Here is a 15,352-nt window from a genome sequence, read left to right as displayed (position 1 = left end):
GTCCGTTAGTTTTCTGTTATTTAACTAGTATCTAAGATGATAATTACTATTCGTTTATTATTGTATGTTTTGAGTATCAAAATATAGTTGACTTTTCCTGTACCACCCCCACAAGAAATGTTATTTGTTTACCCTTCCTAAAATTGGAATTTCTGCATGATTAATATAGCCAAAACAGATTTTAGAAAGATACCAAAAATCATATTGCTCATGCTCTTGGAAGGGTTTAGTTTAAGCATCCCTTTTCTGCAACCTGAGCATCTGGTATTTTCAAATTAGGCACCTTCTAAATTTGACTCATACATTATGGAAATCTGATGACACGAGGGGTGGATAGGCTTGCTTTGATTTTATGAAATATTAATCATAGCTGTGATTAATGATTCAGCATTTCACATCTGGGTTATTCCTGTCATATTTGAAAATTATACTATTAAATACAGTATATAAACTTAGTGTAGGTGGGGTCACACTAATTCTCTAGTGTCCTTTAAAAATTAAGTGGAAACTTAACAATATACCAGAAGCTACCAGTGATAATCTGTGATGTTGACAGTTCCTGGCATATTTTATACCCTCAGGGATTTTTTTGATGCAGGTTAGTACACATCCCTTCAAGGAGCTGAAGCTATAGAATCTACTTTCTAGAGAACTGTTGTCCTTAACTAACCAAGATAGAATCTCTAGAGTGGTTTTATTATATAAAAGAGAAAGAATAAGTAGAAACGGTACACCAGTAAAATTGTTTCAGTTGTTAGACTCTTGAAAGCCATATCTCCCCCCTGCTGTCATTTCTTGACCATTACTATAGGTCAGGTACTGTGCTAAATACTTGACACGTTTTCCTATTTAAAGAAATGGTTAGGGTATCTTAATGAGAATTATGTAATTCGATGGATTACAACCACCAAAGTGTAAGCATCTGCTGTAAATGAATAGAATTGACCATGTTTAAAATTTGACATGTACTATTCATGGTTGGGTTTTTCATGGTACACATTTTTTCCTGATTATTTCACTTCCACTGTTTAAAAATGATTATGGAGCTAAATATAACAATGGAAGGTAATAGCATGATTTAAAAAAAAAATGTGTGAAGAAGTGTATGGACTTAAAAGTCTGTCCAGAGTCACTAGAAAATGATGATGACTTTAGTAGTCCACACATGGACTAAAATGGACTATGAGGCAGGTCTGTTATTACTATTATTTTCTACTTGCCATAGTTGTTCCAGAAAATAACAGCCTTACAAGCTGGGGAAGGCATCTTATTACTGCTGGTGGTGTTCTCTTAGATTCATATTTTTTTTAGCTGGATTTGAAAGATACGACATCTCTGATTTACGTACCCTCAGAACGTCCAGGCTCTGGAGCAGACCAGAGAGACTGGTGCTATTCCTTCACCAGAGCCCCAAGGTATAGCAATGTGGTTGAGGTCGACCTGCTGACAGCTTGGTGCCAGGTGCAAGAGAGATGCCACTTGTGCTGTGTCGGTCTGCTTTGTACAAGTAGGGCAGGATTCGTCTTGTGGATTGTTATTTCTTCCTTTATTTTACCTGTTCAGAGCATTTGACAATTGCTTTCTAGAAACAGACACAGAAATTGTTCTGATATGGTATTCAGTTGGAGTCACAATCCAGTATCTTACTTAGCCTTTTAAAATGAGTTAAAAGTCAAATGAGGCTTGCCAATTCTTGGGAGATAAATTGTAAAATTTTAAGTTGAGTAGCAGATATACATACCACATGTGGATGGTTCACATTCATGTTTGTTTTCGTTGGGTAGACAGTTGTAGTTTTCTTTCTTTTTTTTTTTTTAATTTTTATTTATTTATGATAGTCACACAGAGAGAGAGGGAGAGGGAGAGGCAGAGACACAGGCAGAGGGAGAAGCAGGCTCCATGCACCGGGAGCCCGATGTGGGATTCGATCCCGGGTCTCCAGGATCACGCCTTGGGCCAAAGGCAGGCGCCAAACCGCTGCACCACCCAGGGATCCCTAGTTGTAGTTTTCTACAGGCAATGGATGTACTTGGAATATCGTTATAGAGATTGTTACACTTAATATGGACACTAGAATAGAATTAACTGAATTTTCCCTTTGCTATATTATGTTGAACTAGATTCTTGGTACTGCTGATGTTTTTTTTTTTTTTTTTTTTTTGGTAATTTATTATTTATTTATTTATTTATTTATTCATTCATTCATTCATTCATTCATTTAAGACGGGGGGGAGAGAGAGAGAGAGAGAGAGAGAGAGGCAGAGGCAGAGACACAGGCAGAGGGAGAAGCAGGCTCCACGCAGGGAGCCTGATGTGGGACTTGATCCCGGGACTCCAGGATCATGCCCTGAGCCAAAGGCAGGCGCTAAACCTCTGAGCCACCCAGGGATTGCCCTACTTCTGATGTTTAGATCCAAACTTTAGTGTATGTCACTTGGGGTCATCATTAAAACAGATCACTGCCACCCCACCCCACCCCACCCCAAAGGTTCCTCATCTGAAAGTCTGGTTTGGGGCCTGAGAAATTACATTTCAAACCAGTTCTACACTTCTATGGTGCTGCTGCTGCTGCTGCTGCTGCCGCCGCCGCTACCGCTGCCCTGGAAACTTCCCTTTACAGTTACTGAACTGGTAATGGTTTCACTTTGAGATACTCATGCATGCTGTTAATGTATACATACTGGTGCATACAGAGACTGGTGCAAAGGGACACTTCACCTTTCTTAGAAAAACTATTGTCATAGACCCTGTGATATATATGGTAGTTTAATCAAAGCCCACAAGAAGTTGCCCCTCAGAAATTTGAAATTATTAAGACTGTTTGAGATATGGATGGACATGGCTACAGTAACAAGTTGTGTCTTCATTATCTGACAGTAGCTAATGAGACGGGAAGGTGGCATGATCAGCAAGAAAAAATGTTATTTATATCATCTCTGGTTCATCCTTTGAAAATGTCTACTCATTAGGTACCAGTATGGTAGATTATGTTAAATTATAAGTTAATTCATACGTACTGGATGTGAGTCCTCAATTAAAACTTGCTCAGTCAAAAAACTGGGAGACAATTTGCATGCTTCTACTTTTGTAATTATTTCCTGCAAAACGTATTTTATTGATACTCTTCATTGCCAGATTATTGCTTTTTACAAGTTCTAACAAAATGGCAGTTTTCCCCCCTGTTTATGTTACAATTTAACAAGTGGCATACATTTACAGACTGTTAGAAAGTAAATTAATGGGAAGAAATCAAATAATAAAAAATAAATATAATAGAAAACTTTTTAAGATATAGACTAATATGGTGTGAGGAACATAACTTTGCTGGTTAATTCCCTAAATTTAAAGTATATATTGCTATATGAATTATGACAGGAAAATTTTTGGTCCTGTTTATGGAACTTAAAGGAAAATAGTTCATAGCTTTCTTTTGTTTTTACCAACCTCACTGGAGTGTTTTTGTAGAGTTCATTATAGAGTAAATTTCTTACAGAGTTATTTAAAAATCAGTTAACCTGTACCATTACATATACTAAATTCTCATTGAAATTACTCTATCATCCTTTTTTTTTTAAGATTTTATTTATTTATTCATGAGAGACACAGAGAAAGAAAGGTCGAGACACAGGCAGAGGGAGAGAAGCAGCTCCATGCAGGGAGCCAGATGCAGGACTTGATCCTGGGACCCCGGGATCACACCCTGAGCCAAAGGCAGACACTCAACCGCTGAGCCACACAGGCATCTCTCTACCATCCTTTTGTTTGAGTGAGAAGTAGTATAATTAAAAACTATTTTCAGTATTATTTGCTGTGCAGCTAGATTCTGTAAGGAGGTCCCTTCTGAAATGTGGGATGCTCACAGGGAAAATAGGAAGTAGAAGTCATAATGTGCCATAGCTCTTATTTTAGCGTGTATATTTTATTTGCCACAGGAAGCATATGGAAAGCTACTAGAAGTAGAAAAACGTCAGAATCAGTTGCAAGCCAAAGGTCTATTTTCAGAAAAAACTAAAACCAAGTAAGTTCTTCTCTCGCATTAAAATATGTGAAAAATTTGAACGAAAAACATGCCACTTATCATTCGTGTTTTTTAGGCATACTTAAAGCCTAGAAATGTGTTCCTTATTTCAGCATTGATGATTAAAGTTATGGGTCAAATAACAGTTGAGTTTTTTGTTTGGGAGGAAGTAGATGTTACAGGTGTTATCTTTATGTTACTTCATTCCAGATTGATGTATTAAATGGCACTTATTTGAAGATGTCCTCAGAATTTTTGTTTATATAACTGCTTATTAACTGAAATGGCAGAAATAATTAAGCCATGTAATTGTTAAGATTTGGACTTCCAGTGGACACATAGTGATAGGTTAGATCTGTCAGCCTGGCCTGGTAATGCACTCAACTTCTTACTCAGAAGACACAGGTCTTCAAGAATCTCTTGGTGAGGTCATACATAACAACTGCTAGCTCTTTATTTGGATTTTATTATTACTTTAGTCCACTGACAGAACAACTTTGTGTCCATAACATCTCCTTTGAAGTAAATAACAAAAAATAAGCGCAGTGTTCATTTTTAAGAAACCTGGTAGCTTTGTGTATCAAATGAGTTCCACAGTAATGTGTTTAAGTTCTCCAACAAAACGTTTGCTACACTGGGTGTCTTTTCTAAAGTAGGATGAGGGAATTAAATAACACTTCTCAAAAATAGTTTATTTGGGTGAAATCTTAATGCTCTAGAATACAAAAATTTGTTTCCCAATCAAGAATCGCTACTATATGTGGGATCTTCTGTGCTAGAACTCTAATTGCATGGTTAATTTAAAAGAGAATATATGTGATATTTTAACAGAGACCTGATTGACAGCAGATGGCTGATTAAGGAGGAACTAGAAGAAATGTTAGTGGAAAAACTGTCAGATCAAGATGTGAGTAATTAATCTTTTAAATTTAAGGGGACCTTGTGCCACAGGAATGCAGACAATTGCTGTATTTAGGATCGTCACAGTAATGTTTCTTAGAGGCAGGTGTTCCTTTCTAAAACATATTTATAGTTGATCTCTGCCATAGGGCCGAATTGCGGTCAGGAGGGTGACATGCCTAGTCTCCAGATCCTCCTATGTAAGTGCCCTTGTGTCCTCTGCCAGTTGTTCTAGGGAAGTGTGGCAGATGTCATTTTTCATCTCCTTCAGTAAAGCAGATAGCTAATTTTACAAGCTAATAATGACGAGTATAAGGAGGTTAAGTAGAAAAAGAATGGAGCACATGGTCGTCTTTATGCAATTTGCTGCTCGCTGGCTTGCTTGTGTGTAGTATCTAGAAGGGCAGCATTTTTCGTCTTAGAATCTGCAGACCCACCCATGTCAGAATCACTTGAAATACAGCCAGAAAACTGCTTTGAAAATGTAGTTTCCTAAGATTCAGACCTGGTTGTCACCCAGGAATTCGTATTTTTAACAAGCTCCCAAGGTGAGTCTTATACCCTATAAAGTTTGTGCCCCCTGCTTTAGGTTTTAATTGGAGTGTTCTTTTGCTAAATGCTCTAATATATGCCAATATTATCAGAGGAAATTTGATGTTTTAAACATGTTGATGTTCTAAATTTAGATTATTTCTAGAAGATTTGAGTGTAAATTTCACAAATTGTTCCAAAAAGGGTTTTTTTCTTCCATGGCACTGGCTAACATTGTTAGTACCTTGCCACCCGTGTTGATTTTAAGTCATGTACTTAAATTGCTCTTTTTCTCATTTAACATATTGGATAAATTAATGATTTGGAAACGTTGCAATTTGCTTAACAAGGTGTCAGGCATTTGGTGAGCGGTAGATCTGGAGTTAATTTCTAATATCCTAACTGCCAAGTCTCTATTGCTGCATTTGGATCTAACTGAAAAAATCTCTCTTTGCTTCTTCATTGAACCCATCATTTCATTGTTTCCTATGTTTTCTGGCTACTTTGATTTTTATAATACAAGTTTGCCTTTTTTGCTTTTGGTTGTTGTTTTCAAAATGGAAAAAAAAAAAAAACGTAGCCCAAAGACTTTTTTACAAGTGTGCTGCTGGGAAGACCAAATATATACATTTTCTGTACATACACACAATGATACATATATGTCATATACATTGACAGTAGATGTGTAGATGATAGTCATCTGTACTTTGGGGTCCTGGATAGCAGAAGAAATCCTGAAGCTACTGACTGGTATCAAGATGAGGGAGGCAGAGACTTCTTAAACCTTACCTCTAGCCTATCAGAAAGGCCATGCCCTACTAGTAAGTACCCATCCATACGTTCATAGTCAAGTGTGCGGTGGAATTGAGAGAACCACTGACAGCAGAGGGCACAGGCCTGTAAACAGAGGGCAAGAACAGAGCTGTTATCAGTCCAGGTACTGTAGGTGGCGAAGTCTTGTCACCCTTACTTAGAAAATGCCCTTCTCTTCTATTGTAACAGCACAAAGAAGAGTAACCAAAGCAGGCTTTTTTAAACTTACTGTGGAGATGTTTCCACATTTCAAATTATTAATGGCAGATGTTCACGATAAAGTCAGAGGTGACAAAGAGGAGTATGATTTTCAAGATTGACAAAAACACAAATAAGGTTATCAAAAATTGGGTTTCACACTCCACATTAACTAAGGATCTTGAGTATTAGTTGTCTCCTTCTGCATAAACACTTTAGAATGATTACTCTGGTGTCTAATTTTAAGGGGTTAATACCAAGTTGTTTACTTTCTAATCACATGTTCGAGAACTATTAAAAAAAACGCACAGAGTAGCAGGGATAATTTATTTCAAGAGGTTGCCCTTTAAGTCAAGTATCTCTTGAATTTTTAAATAGCTTGATTGTTCGGTTTTAAAGGAAATCATAAACATTAAAGTAACACAGCTTGAACAGCTAAAGATATATTTGCCAAATGTATTATGAAATATAATTTAAGAGGTACATTTTCTCAAAATCAAACTCTTCCCATTTTACTATACATAACTTAACAGGAAATTATTTTTAAACCTCCTCTCGATCCAGTTAATAAAAGAGTAGAAATTACACTTGAAGATCATCTAAATATTTTTTAAAAATGAACTTAAATCTCAATTTCTTGTAATGACAATACAGAGAAGCAGATTTTTCTTTGCTTGGTAAGTCCCTTTTGTTTCTCAAAAGAAAAGATTGGGCACTGAGGGATACACAGGGGAAGTACAGCATCTGCATGCTGTTATAAAAGCAGCATGAAGGTGCAGGAGTGTCATCCTGTCAAAATTCATCAAGAAAAGCAACATTGGAAAGATCAAGTATACAAAAATAGAAAAAATTTAGCAAATGCAATTACACTTGCATCTTCTAATGAATTTTTATTTTATTGTCTGCAGTATGCACAGTTTATTCGGCTGCTAGAAAGGTTATTGACACTGCACTGTGGTTCTGAAGAAGAATTTGTGCAGAGATTTCGTAGGAGTGTAACTATTCAATCAAAAAAACAACTGATTGAACCTGTGCAGTATGACGAGCAAGGAATGGCCTTCAGCACCAGCGAAGGTAATGACATTCTGTGGAGAGAAGATAAATATAGGGAGAACTGAGAAATGACAATTATTTTTATTTGCTCTCACTTCCTGATATTCATTTGATTTTTTTTTTTTTTTTTTTTTGCTACTGCTACGTTGGATTTTCTGATTTTTAAGACTCTGTTGAAAGTTTTAAAAATCTGAACCTTCTCATGTCCCAAGAAAAAATGTGGATGTGTGCATACACCATCTTGCTAGCACTTTTTATTTTTACAGATTTATGTTAAATCTTTTTATTTTCATTTTCACATTTTCAACTGGCAGAAACAAAAAGTGTTTATAATAAAGATTTCCGGGCAGCCCTGGTGGCTCAGCGGTTTAGCGCCGCCTTTGGCCCAGGGTGGGATCCTGGAGACTCGGGATTGAGTCCCATGTCGGGCTTCCTGCATGGGGCCTGCTTCTCCCTCTGCCTGTGTCTCTGCCCCACCCACCCATGTCTCTCATGCAAAAATAAATAAAATCTTTAAAAAAAAAAAAAAAAGATTTCCTACGTAAAATGAAAATGCTCAGGGAATCTGCTTGTCAGATACTGGAACTCCGAAATGTGAAAACTTCTAAGTCCTCAACCTCACATCTTCCTTAAAGCCATGCAGACATTCCTTGTGATGCAGCTTTTAAGGCCTGACCTATTAAATGATAAACCTGCAACTCTTAACAATTGATCATCCTTCCTTTGGCATTTCAACTAATGTTTTCAAACAAATGAGACCTCTCCTGGGGATTCCTTCCATTTCTACCAATTTTATCATACTATTCATATATTTTTAAAAGTTACTTGATGATTAGATATATTCTTATTGATTATAAAAGATGAACACAGGGATCCCTGAGTGGCTCAGCAGTTTAGTGCCTGCCTTCGGCCCAGGGCGTGTTCCTGGAGTCCCGGGATTGAGTCCCACATTGAGCTCCTTGCATGGAGCCTGCTTCTCCCTCTACCTGTGTCTCTGCTTCTCTCTGTCTCTCATGAATAAATAAATAAAATCTTTTAAAAAAATAAAAAAAACACTATTGGTTGTTTTCCTAAAGTAATGTAAATAAATATGAATTACGTCATTGCTCATTGAAGCTAATTTTTTTTTTTTAAAGATCTTATTTACTTATTTTGGAGAGAGATAGAGCACAAGCATGAACAGGGGGCGGGGCAGAGGGAGGAGCAGACTCCCCGCCAAGCCAGGAGCTGGACTCAGGGCTTGATCCCATGACCTGGGACCATGACCCGAACTGAAGGCAAACGCTCAACTGACTATGCCACCCAGATGCCTTGAAACTAATTTTAAATCATTGTGGTTTTCCTAAAATGGAGTTGAGGAACAGAATTACCCCATAATAAGCTCTATTACATCAAATTATGGTTTAGTTTACCTGTTTTATTTCTTGTTTGACTTGTAATACTCACAGAACTTTCCTACGTACAGTGTAATGATACAGTCATTCTAGGGAAAGAATCTAATGTGTAGTTTTACCTATCTCAGAACATTGGCCTTTAAGATTTTGACTAATATAAATTTTATATTTACAAAGGTAAAAGAAAGAGTGCAAAAGCAGAAGCAATTGTTTATGGGCATGGAAGTGGAAGAATAAAAGTAAATGGAATTGACTATCTTCTTTACTTCCCAGTGACACAAGACAGGTTAGTTTCTGGTTTCGCATTTGCTCTTTGTCTTTATACTTGATGTTAAAAAGGTTTGTGATTTTTCTGATTATATATGTCTGAATGATTGTTTCTCTTTACCAGTATAATTCATTTAAATCAAACTAGCTGGAAGGAAGCTATCTCTCTTTTTTTAAACTCTCTTTGGTTCTCCAGATTTTGAAAAAGCAGCTTTTGGAATTCCTCATTAATTGAATCTTCCTTTTCTTTTCATCAGATCCTACTAGAAGTTGAATATTTTAGATGTAGCTTACATTCTAAAATGCATACTATGCCGAAATGAAAGAAAAGTAGATTACCACATCTTCTGTTTCCCTAGTTGGGAGGTGGACGTGCACAGAACAACTAAAACCTACTTTGGCCCTTACCACCATAAATATTAGAAAAAGTCTGCTTTACACTCTGGATATTTTCCTCCTCAGAGGAAATTGATTACATATTGAACAAGCAAAGAAACCTGACATTGATGTGTTAAAATAAGAGCTCATCAGGCTTTAGTTCCCAGTGCCAAATATGGCAGTTTTATTTTTTGGACTTTGTAACCCATGGAGAAATCGACATTAATCATAAGTAGGTATTACTAATTCAAGTCCTCTGAATACACTCATCTTCGATCTCTGTGAGGCACTATCTGCAGGCCTTTTTTAGGGACAGTTCTTTTTCTAGTAGTTACTGTCATGATCCATGGGTAACACAGGTTCTGCATGATTATGCCCTCCTTCTTAATCCTGTTTGCTGAATGTGTAGTGTGCTATTTAAGCTGAAAAGGGGCCGAAGCTCTGCTGATCCCAGTGCTTATGTAAGAAAAGGGGACCCTGTTAATGGGCAAGTTTCTGGACTGAAAAATGACTTCAGAAAATATATGTTTATATTATTGGTATGTGTGTCTGTGTCAAGGAATTAACTCCATTCAAATGCAGTGGACAAATCCTGCCATCCTTCTCACAGGGAAATGGGTAGAGGAAGTTCTTCTTTCCCTTAAGAACAGCCAGAGAGAGACCCAGAACTTCAGCACTGGAAATTGCTTGGAGGAATGACATTTGACCAATAACTTGTTAGTTTGCTTTCAGATATAACTCTTGATTTAACCATAAATCTCATTATGGCTTGATCTCATAATTAAACGGTATCCTTAGAACTTTTCAGTTTGAATTCATCAGGTGTTTACTAAGGACTGTGTGCACAGTCTTGTTCTGACCATTGTGAAGATATCAGAGCTATGTAAGATACTGTTTCTATCATCTAGAAACTTCCTCTCTGAATGGGAAGCCTAAGGAGAGTCTTGGTGTGGGAATGGGCACCCAGGCCATCTCATCATCTTAAAGTGGTTGTAGGGATTGGTGGTAGCTGTGCTTGCCCTGGGCTGGCCTTTCATCATGCAGGAGCAGCTCAGGAGCTTACAGATTCAGCAGCAAGGTGACCACTGACCAGTCGGAAGATAGCTGAACTGAGAATCAAAAAGAGTATGCATTTGTATGTAAGCTAAGTTACTTGCTTTTCAAATGCTATCATAAGGAGTTGTGTTCAGAGAAGATAGAAAGGAGACTGTTTTTTTTTTTTTTCCAAAATAACTTTGATTAGATAACAAAGAGTAAAATAAATTTGATTCTTTAAACTCAGGATTCGATCTGAGATGCCTGAGAGCAGATTAAGAATGTTTTTTGTACATATTTGTTTGTAGTCCAGTTTAATTAAAATTGTTAGCTCTATATAACCATTTTTGACTGTTATTCTTCGGGTCACACCTACCTATAAACTAAGTTTTCTTCCTTAGTATGCACCGACTTTCCAACTGTCCAGACCCTTCTTGGTGGTCCTATCATGCCTTGACCACCCTGGCTCAGTCACTCTAGTGTATCTGGAGTAGATTATAGAATGTGTTTTTTCCTGAATTTGTCTATAGTTCTTTATATAAGCATTTGTTAAGGAATCTTAGAATTTTAGGAATTAAGACGGGTAAGTGTTTAAGCTCCCAAACAAGTGGGTGACTAGAGCTACTCAGTAATGTCACTTACGTCACTAACCACTTAACAATGTCAGAAAACACAGAGACACCCCACACACACACACACAAGTCTGTGAGATAATCCCATAGATTCTGTCTTGGGCTGTCTTTCCCTGCTAGAAAAGTGAAATGCTGGAATTATATTATCATTCTCTAAGTTTTCTTTAGTTATTATGATAATATGGCTATTACTTTAAATAGCACTATTTTTATAACATTCCTATTTTTTATTTGGTTGCTTTATTCAAAGCGATATAGATTTATGTTGTTTCAGGCCTGTGTTTGTTTTTTTTGTTTTTTGTTTTTGTTTTTTTTTTTATTTATTTATGATAGTCACAGAGAGAGAGAGAGAGGCAGAGACACATGCACCAGGAGCCCAACGTGGGATTCGATCCCGGGTCTCCAGGATCACGCCCTGGGCCAAAGGCAGGCGCCAAACCGCTGCGCCACCCAGGGATGTTGTTTCATCCCTGTTGAAACAACTTCCCTGTTGAAATAGCACTATTGCAGATTCAAGTTACTGTGTTCTTGGAAGGTCTCGTTCAGAGAAAAGGTTCTCTCCATCTGTCTGCATGTGATTATTTTGCCTGTGTATCCTGAGGAATAACACTTTTATATCCTGTCCATATCTATCTTTCAGCATCGCTGTGGTGTAATAAATTTTATTTGGGGTCTAGAAAGCTACACTGTCAGATAAAGCAAGTAAATCCAGTATGAATCGGCTTTTAAATATTCAGTAGAGATATTAGGGCAAAATAGCAAGATCAATATACTTGACAAAGGCAGTGGTGCTTGTACCTGGTACATAAATGGTGTTCAACAGACACTTGCTGGGTTGAGCAAGAGAAGGTCCAGGGCCACATTCTGTGTTCCATTCTCTAATCCTTGGGTGCCCGTGGGGCCCATGCAGGCATAGGCTGCTGAGGGGAGCAGGCCTGGCTGGGGTTGTGCAGTGTGTCTCCTGGTGCCAGACCAGTAGTGGGACCCTGCCACTACTGCCAAGAACCAGTAATAAGAATAGGTGTTTCAGGGGGCAGGGGTCGGGTAGGAGTTGCATGTGGTTCTAGGAACTGTAAAAACCATGTCAGGATGAACATCATACATTATGGTACACTTTGTTTAGTGAGTCTAATGGCATTTGATAATTGATCACTGAATCCAGGGAGGTTCAGCTGGTTATAGTGGCATTTCCCAGCTTTGAGACTTCTTTACAAGGTTATTTTCAAGCTTCACAGGGTTCTCATAAGAGAAAAGCTATTGGATCAACAGTGAGAGAGTCTGTATTGCTTTCTCCAAGAAGAGGAAGAAGAAGAAACGTGGCTGTCCGCAGAGCCTTCCCAGTACCAGCAGCACTGCGAAGTCTGAGTGCTGGCATGCCTGATATGCTTTCTATAATTGTTGAGAGTGTGAACAGTTTATAAATCTCTATAGTAAACTACCTTTCCGTGTGACCTGTTTTAGAGAACAGTTGATGTTCCCCTTCCACTTCCTCGACCGGCTTGGAAAACATGACACGACCTGTACTGTCTCGGGGGGCGGGCGGTCGTCGCAGGCTGGAGCCATTCGCTTGGCAGTGGCGAGAGCCTTGTGCAGTTTCGTCACGGAGGAAGAGGTTGAGTGGATGAGACAAGGTACGAGTTGCAGGGGTGTGGGAGGGTTGTCTTTGCACGATCTGTGAGTGTTCGCTGGTTCCCGCAGCGAAATCAGAACATACTCAGTTAAATACATAGCATTGCAGTGTGCTGGCTTCCCTTTTTATGCCCCAGAACCGTAACAGTGCTTTTCAGTTTTCATTTCTGTGAAGTGAATTTGAATTAGAAAAAGAAAAGGAGGCCCTCCCAGCGTCAGGGAAGGTTTCTTTTGGCCCTTTACAGCCTAACCTCTTGGCCAGTTTAACCAGCGCTGCTCTGTTGTGTGTAACAGCTCAGTCAGTGATTGTTTTATCACAGAAACCTGGAACGATTCGATGTGATGATGAAGTCCATATTGTAGCTTTCCAACATTGGCGATTTCCATTTTTCTAGTGTGATGTGACTTTAAATTAATTGTATGTTGTCTTATTTGCTGGGTGACTCTGTCATCTCTTCATGACTACAGGAGTCTGCAAGAATATACAATCGGTTTGTCTGTTAGGGCACTGCTTTAAGCACTTATTATAAAGCACGGGAGTTGTAGTGAAGACTCTTTGAACTGTTTCCGGAGGGAAGAAAGCTCCACGGGTGCTACTAACCAGCTGTGACTGGGCGAGTCACTTAGCACCTCTGAGCTCCCTGCCCTCCCATGGGAGCCGCTATCATCCTGACACCATGCTGCAGGTGGGCACCACTTGCAGCTGAGGCTGGTTGATTCTTTAAGTCACTTAAAAATCCATTTGCTTATAGATAACTCACCATTTGGTAGGATTCATGTCTAGTCATTCTGATAACTTGTAGGACCTTCACAATATTGCTAGTGTGCATATTGAAACATAATAAACTCTTCTTGTAATTTAAATGAGAATTTAGACAAGTCTAGTCAGCATTTTGTCCAAAATATTTATTCTGTGCCTTTTTAAAGACAAGTAAGTTCAAGAACTTAATGGGTATATGAGTGATTGAAGTTTGCCCTTGCTTTATGCCCATTCGGATATTCCTAATAAGATACCCACACCTTGTCTGCAGGGAAAAGAAGTGCTAGTGTTGGAAGAGTAAAAAAGACAAGGAAAAACTATGGTCTGTTTACATATTTATAAAAGCAGTGTAAGAGGTTTCTCATCACTGATATTCTTGAAATCTGTGGTTCCAGCCACCACGGGGGCATGTTATTTCGGGGCATATGCTGGAGTAACTCATCAGTTGCCTAGAAATCATAATCGCTCTTGATGATTAGGAGAGTGAAAGCTTCCAGAAATTTCTTTCCTCAGATGGGTTTGATAAATCATACTGTATGTCTATGTTTGTATGTTCATGTTCTTAATCTACAGTGTCCTTACACTTTCTCTTACTCCACCAGATACTGTTTCTTTTCTACCTTGAGTCTCCGTTAGAACTTTCATACCTTTAATAATAAGCAGGCAGTGTAAGTACAGTCTCAATGAATAGTGGCTGCCCACACAAGAGCAGACTTATCTTAAGTGGAACAGGCTTAAAAACCTATAAGGAACCACAGCCCTCATAGGAGAAGAACAGACTCAAACAGTGTAGCTGGTGTTTGTCTCCGAAATGGGGGAACACTCCTAAAAGAGTGAGAGCAAAGTGCTGTCATGAGATTTATACCAGGCTGGTAAATTATTACAGGTCTGCTTGCTTTCCTGCTAGGCTGCGTGCATTTTTCATGGTTCATAAAGGCTTCTCTTTCTGCACCACAGCTGGACTGCTGACTGCCGATCCACGCGTCAAAGAACGGAAGAAGCCAGGCCAAGAGGGAGCCCGCAGAAAGTTTACCTGGAAGAAGCGCTGAGTGTTCTTTCACAGGCGAGGAGAGGAAACGCAGTGTATATGTACCTGGCATGCAGAAAGCATACAATAAATATTTGCTGGCCAGTGTAAGGGCAGCACCATCAGGCACTTGAGTTGTGAGATGATTTATTTTTAAATGCTGCTTTGTAAAGGTTACCTTGTAAACATAATTTTAAAAACATGTTTAACTTCATTCTTTATTTTTTAAACTTTTTCAGAAGGTAGTTTTAGAAGTATGATTCATAGAATCTTGGCATATTAGATCTGAAAGAAACATTCAACAACATCTAGTCAAGTAACCTCGTTTTGCAGACCAGAAGGCCCAGCCTCCAAAGCGAAGGGACCTCCCAGAGCTACGTTACTAATCCCAGTGAGAGAACTCCTTTCTCTGGATTCTCTTGTTTTCCCACACGGCCGCTATTACAAATACTTTTCAAAATGAGAGGAGAGAATGCTTGTTCAGAATAATCAAGTAAGGTGTGAGTGTCTTTGTCAAGAGCCAGAGAAGGCTGAGCTGCCAAGTGTCCAAGGAGTGGATTCAGACAACTGGCCAATCTCCCCCAGTCCCTGGCAGCCATCATGCTACTGTTTCTAGGAGTTCAGCTTTAAGGCACTACATAGAAGGGATACCATGTGGCATTTGTCTTCATCCAGCTTATTTCCCTGAGTATAATGCCCTCCAAGTTAGGTACAGGC

The 15,352-nt window shown here is 38.7% G+C and overlaps 1 protein-coding gene across 1 annotated transcript in view; it reads left to right on the top strand.

Moving 5' to 3' along the window:
- Nucleotides 1-14,760, top strand: part of MRPS9 (mitochondrial ribosomal protein S9) — a 62,615-nt gene extending 47,855 nt beyond the window's left edge. Inside the window, exons 6-11 of the mRNA XM_077914909.1 lie at nucleotides 3,933-4,018; nucleotides 4,850-4,925; nucleotides 7,369-7,534; nucleotides 9,085-9,193; nucleotides 12,681-12,850; nucleotides 14,566-14,760. Of these exons, the coding sequence (XP_077771035.1) occupies nucleotides 3,933-4,018; nucleotides 4,850-4,925; nucleotides 7,369-7,534; nucleotides 9,085-9,193; nucleotides 12,681-12,850; nucleotides 14,566-14,657 (699 nt within the window). The 3' untranslated portion in view covers nucleotides 14,658-14,760. The remainder of the gene's footprint in view (nucleotides 1-3,932; nucleotides 4,019-4,849; nucleotides 4,926-7,368; nucleotides 7,535-9,084; nucleotides 9,194-12,680; nucleotides 12,851-14,565) is intronic.
- The last annotated feature ends 592 nt before the right edge of the window (nucleotides 14,761-15,352 follow it).

Source organism: Canis aureus, chromosome 11, assembly GCF_053574225.1.
Source record: "Canis aureus isolate CA01 chromosome 11, VMU_Caureus_v.1.0, whole genome shotgun sequence".
NCBI classification, from domain to species: domain Eukaryota; kingdom Metazoa; phylum Chordata; class Mammalia; order Carnivora; family Canidae; genus Canis; species Canis aureus.
This window is presented reverse-complemented; position numbering and strand designations above follow the sequence as displayed.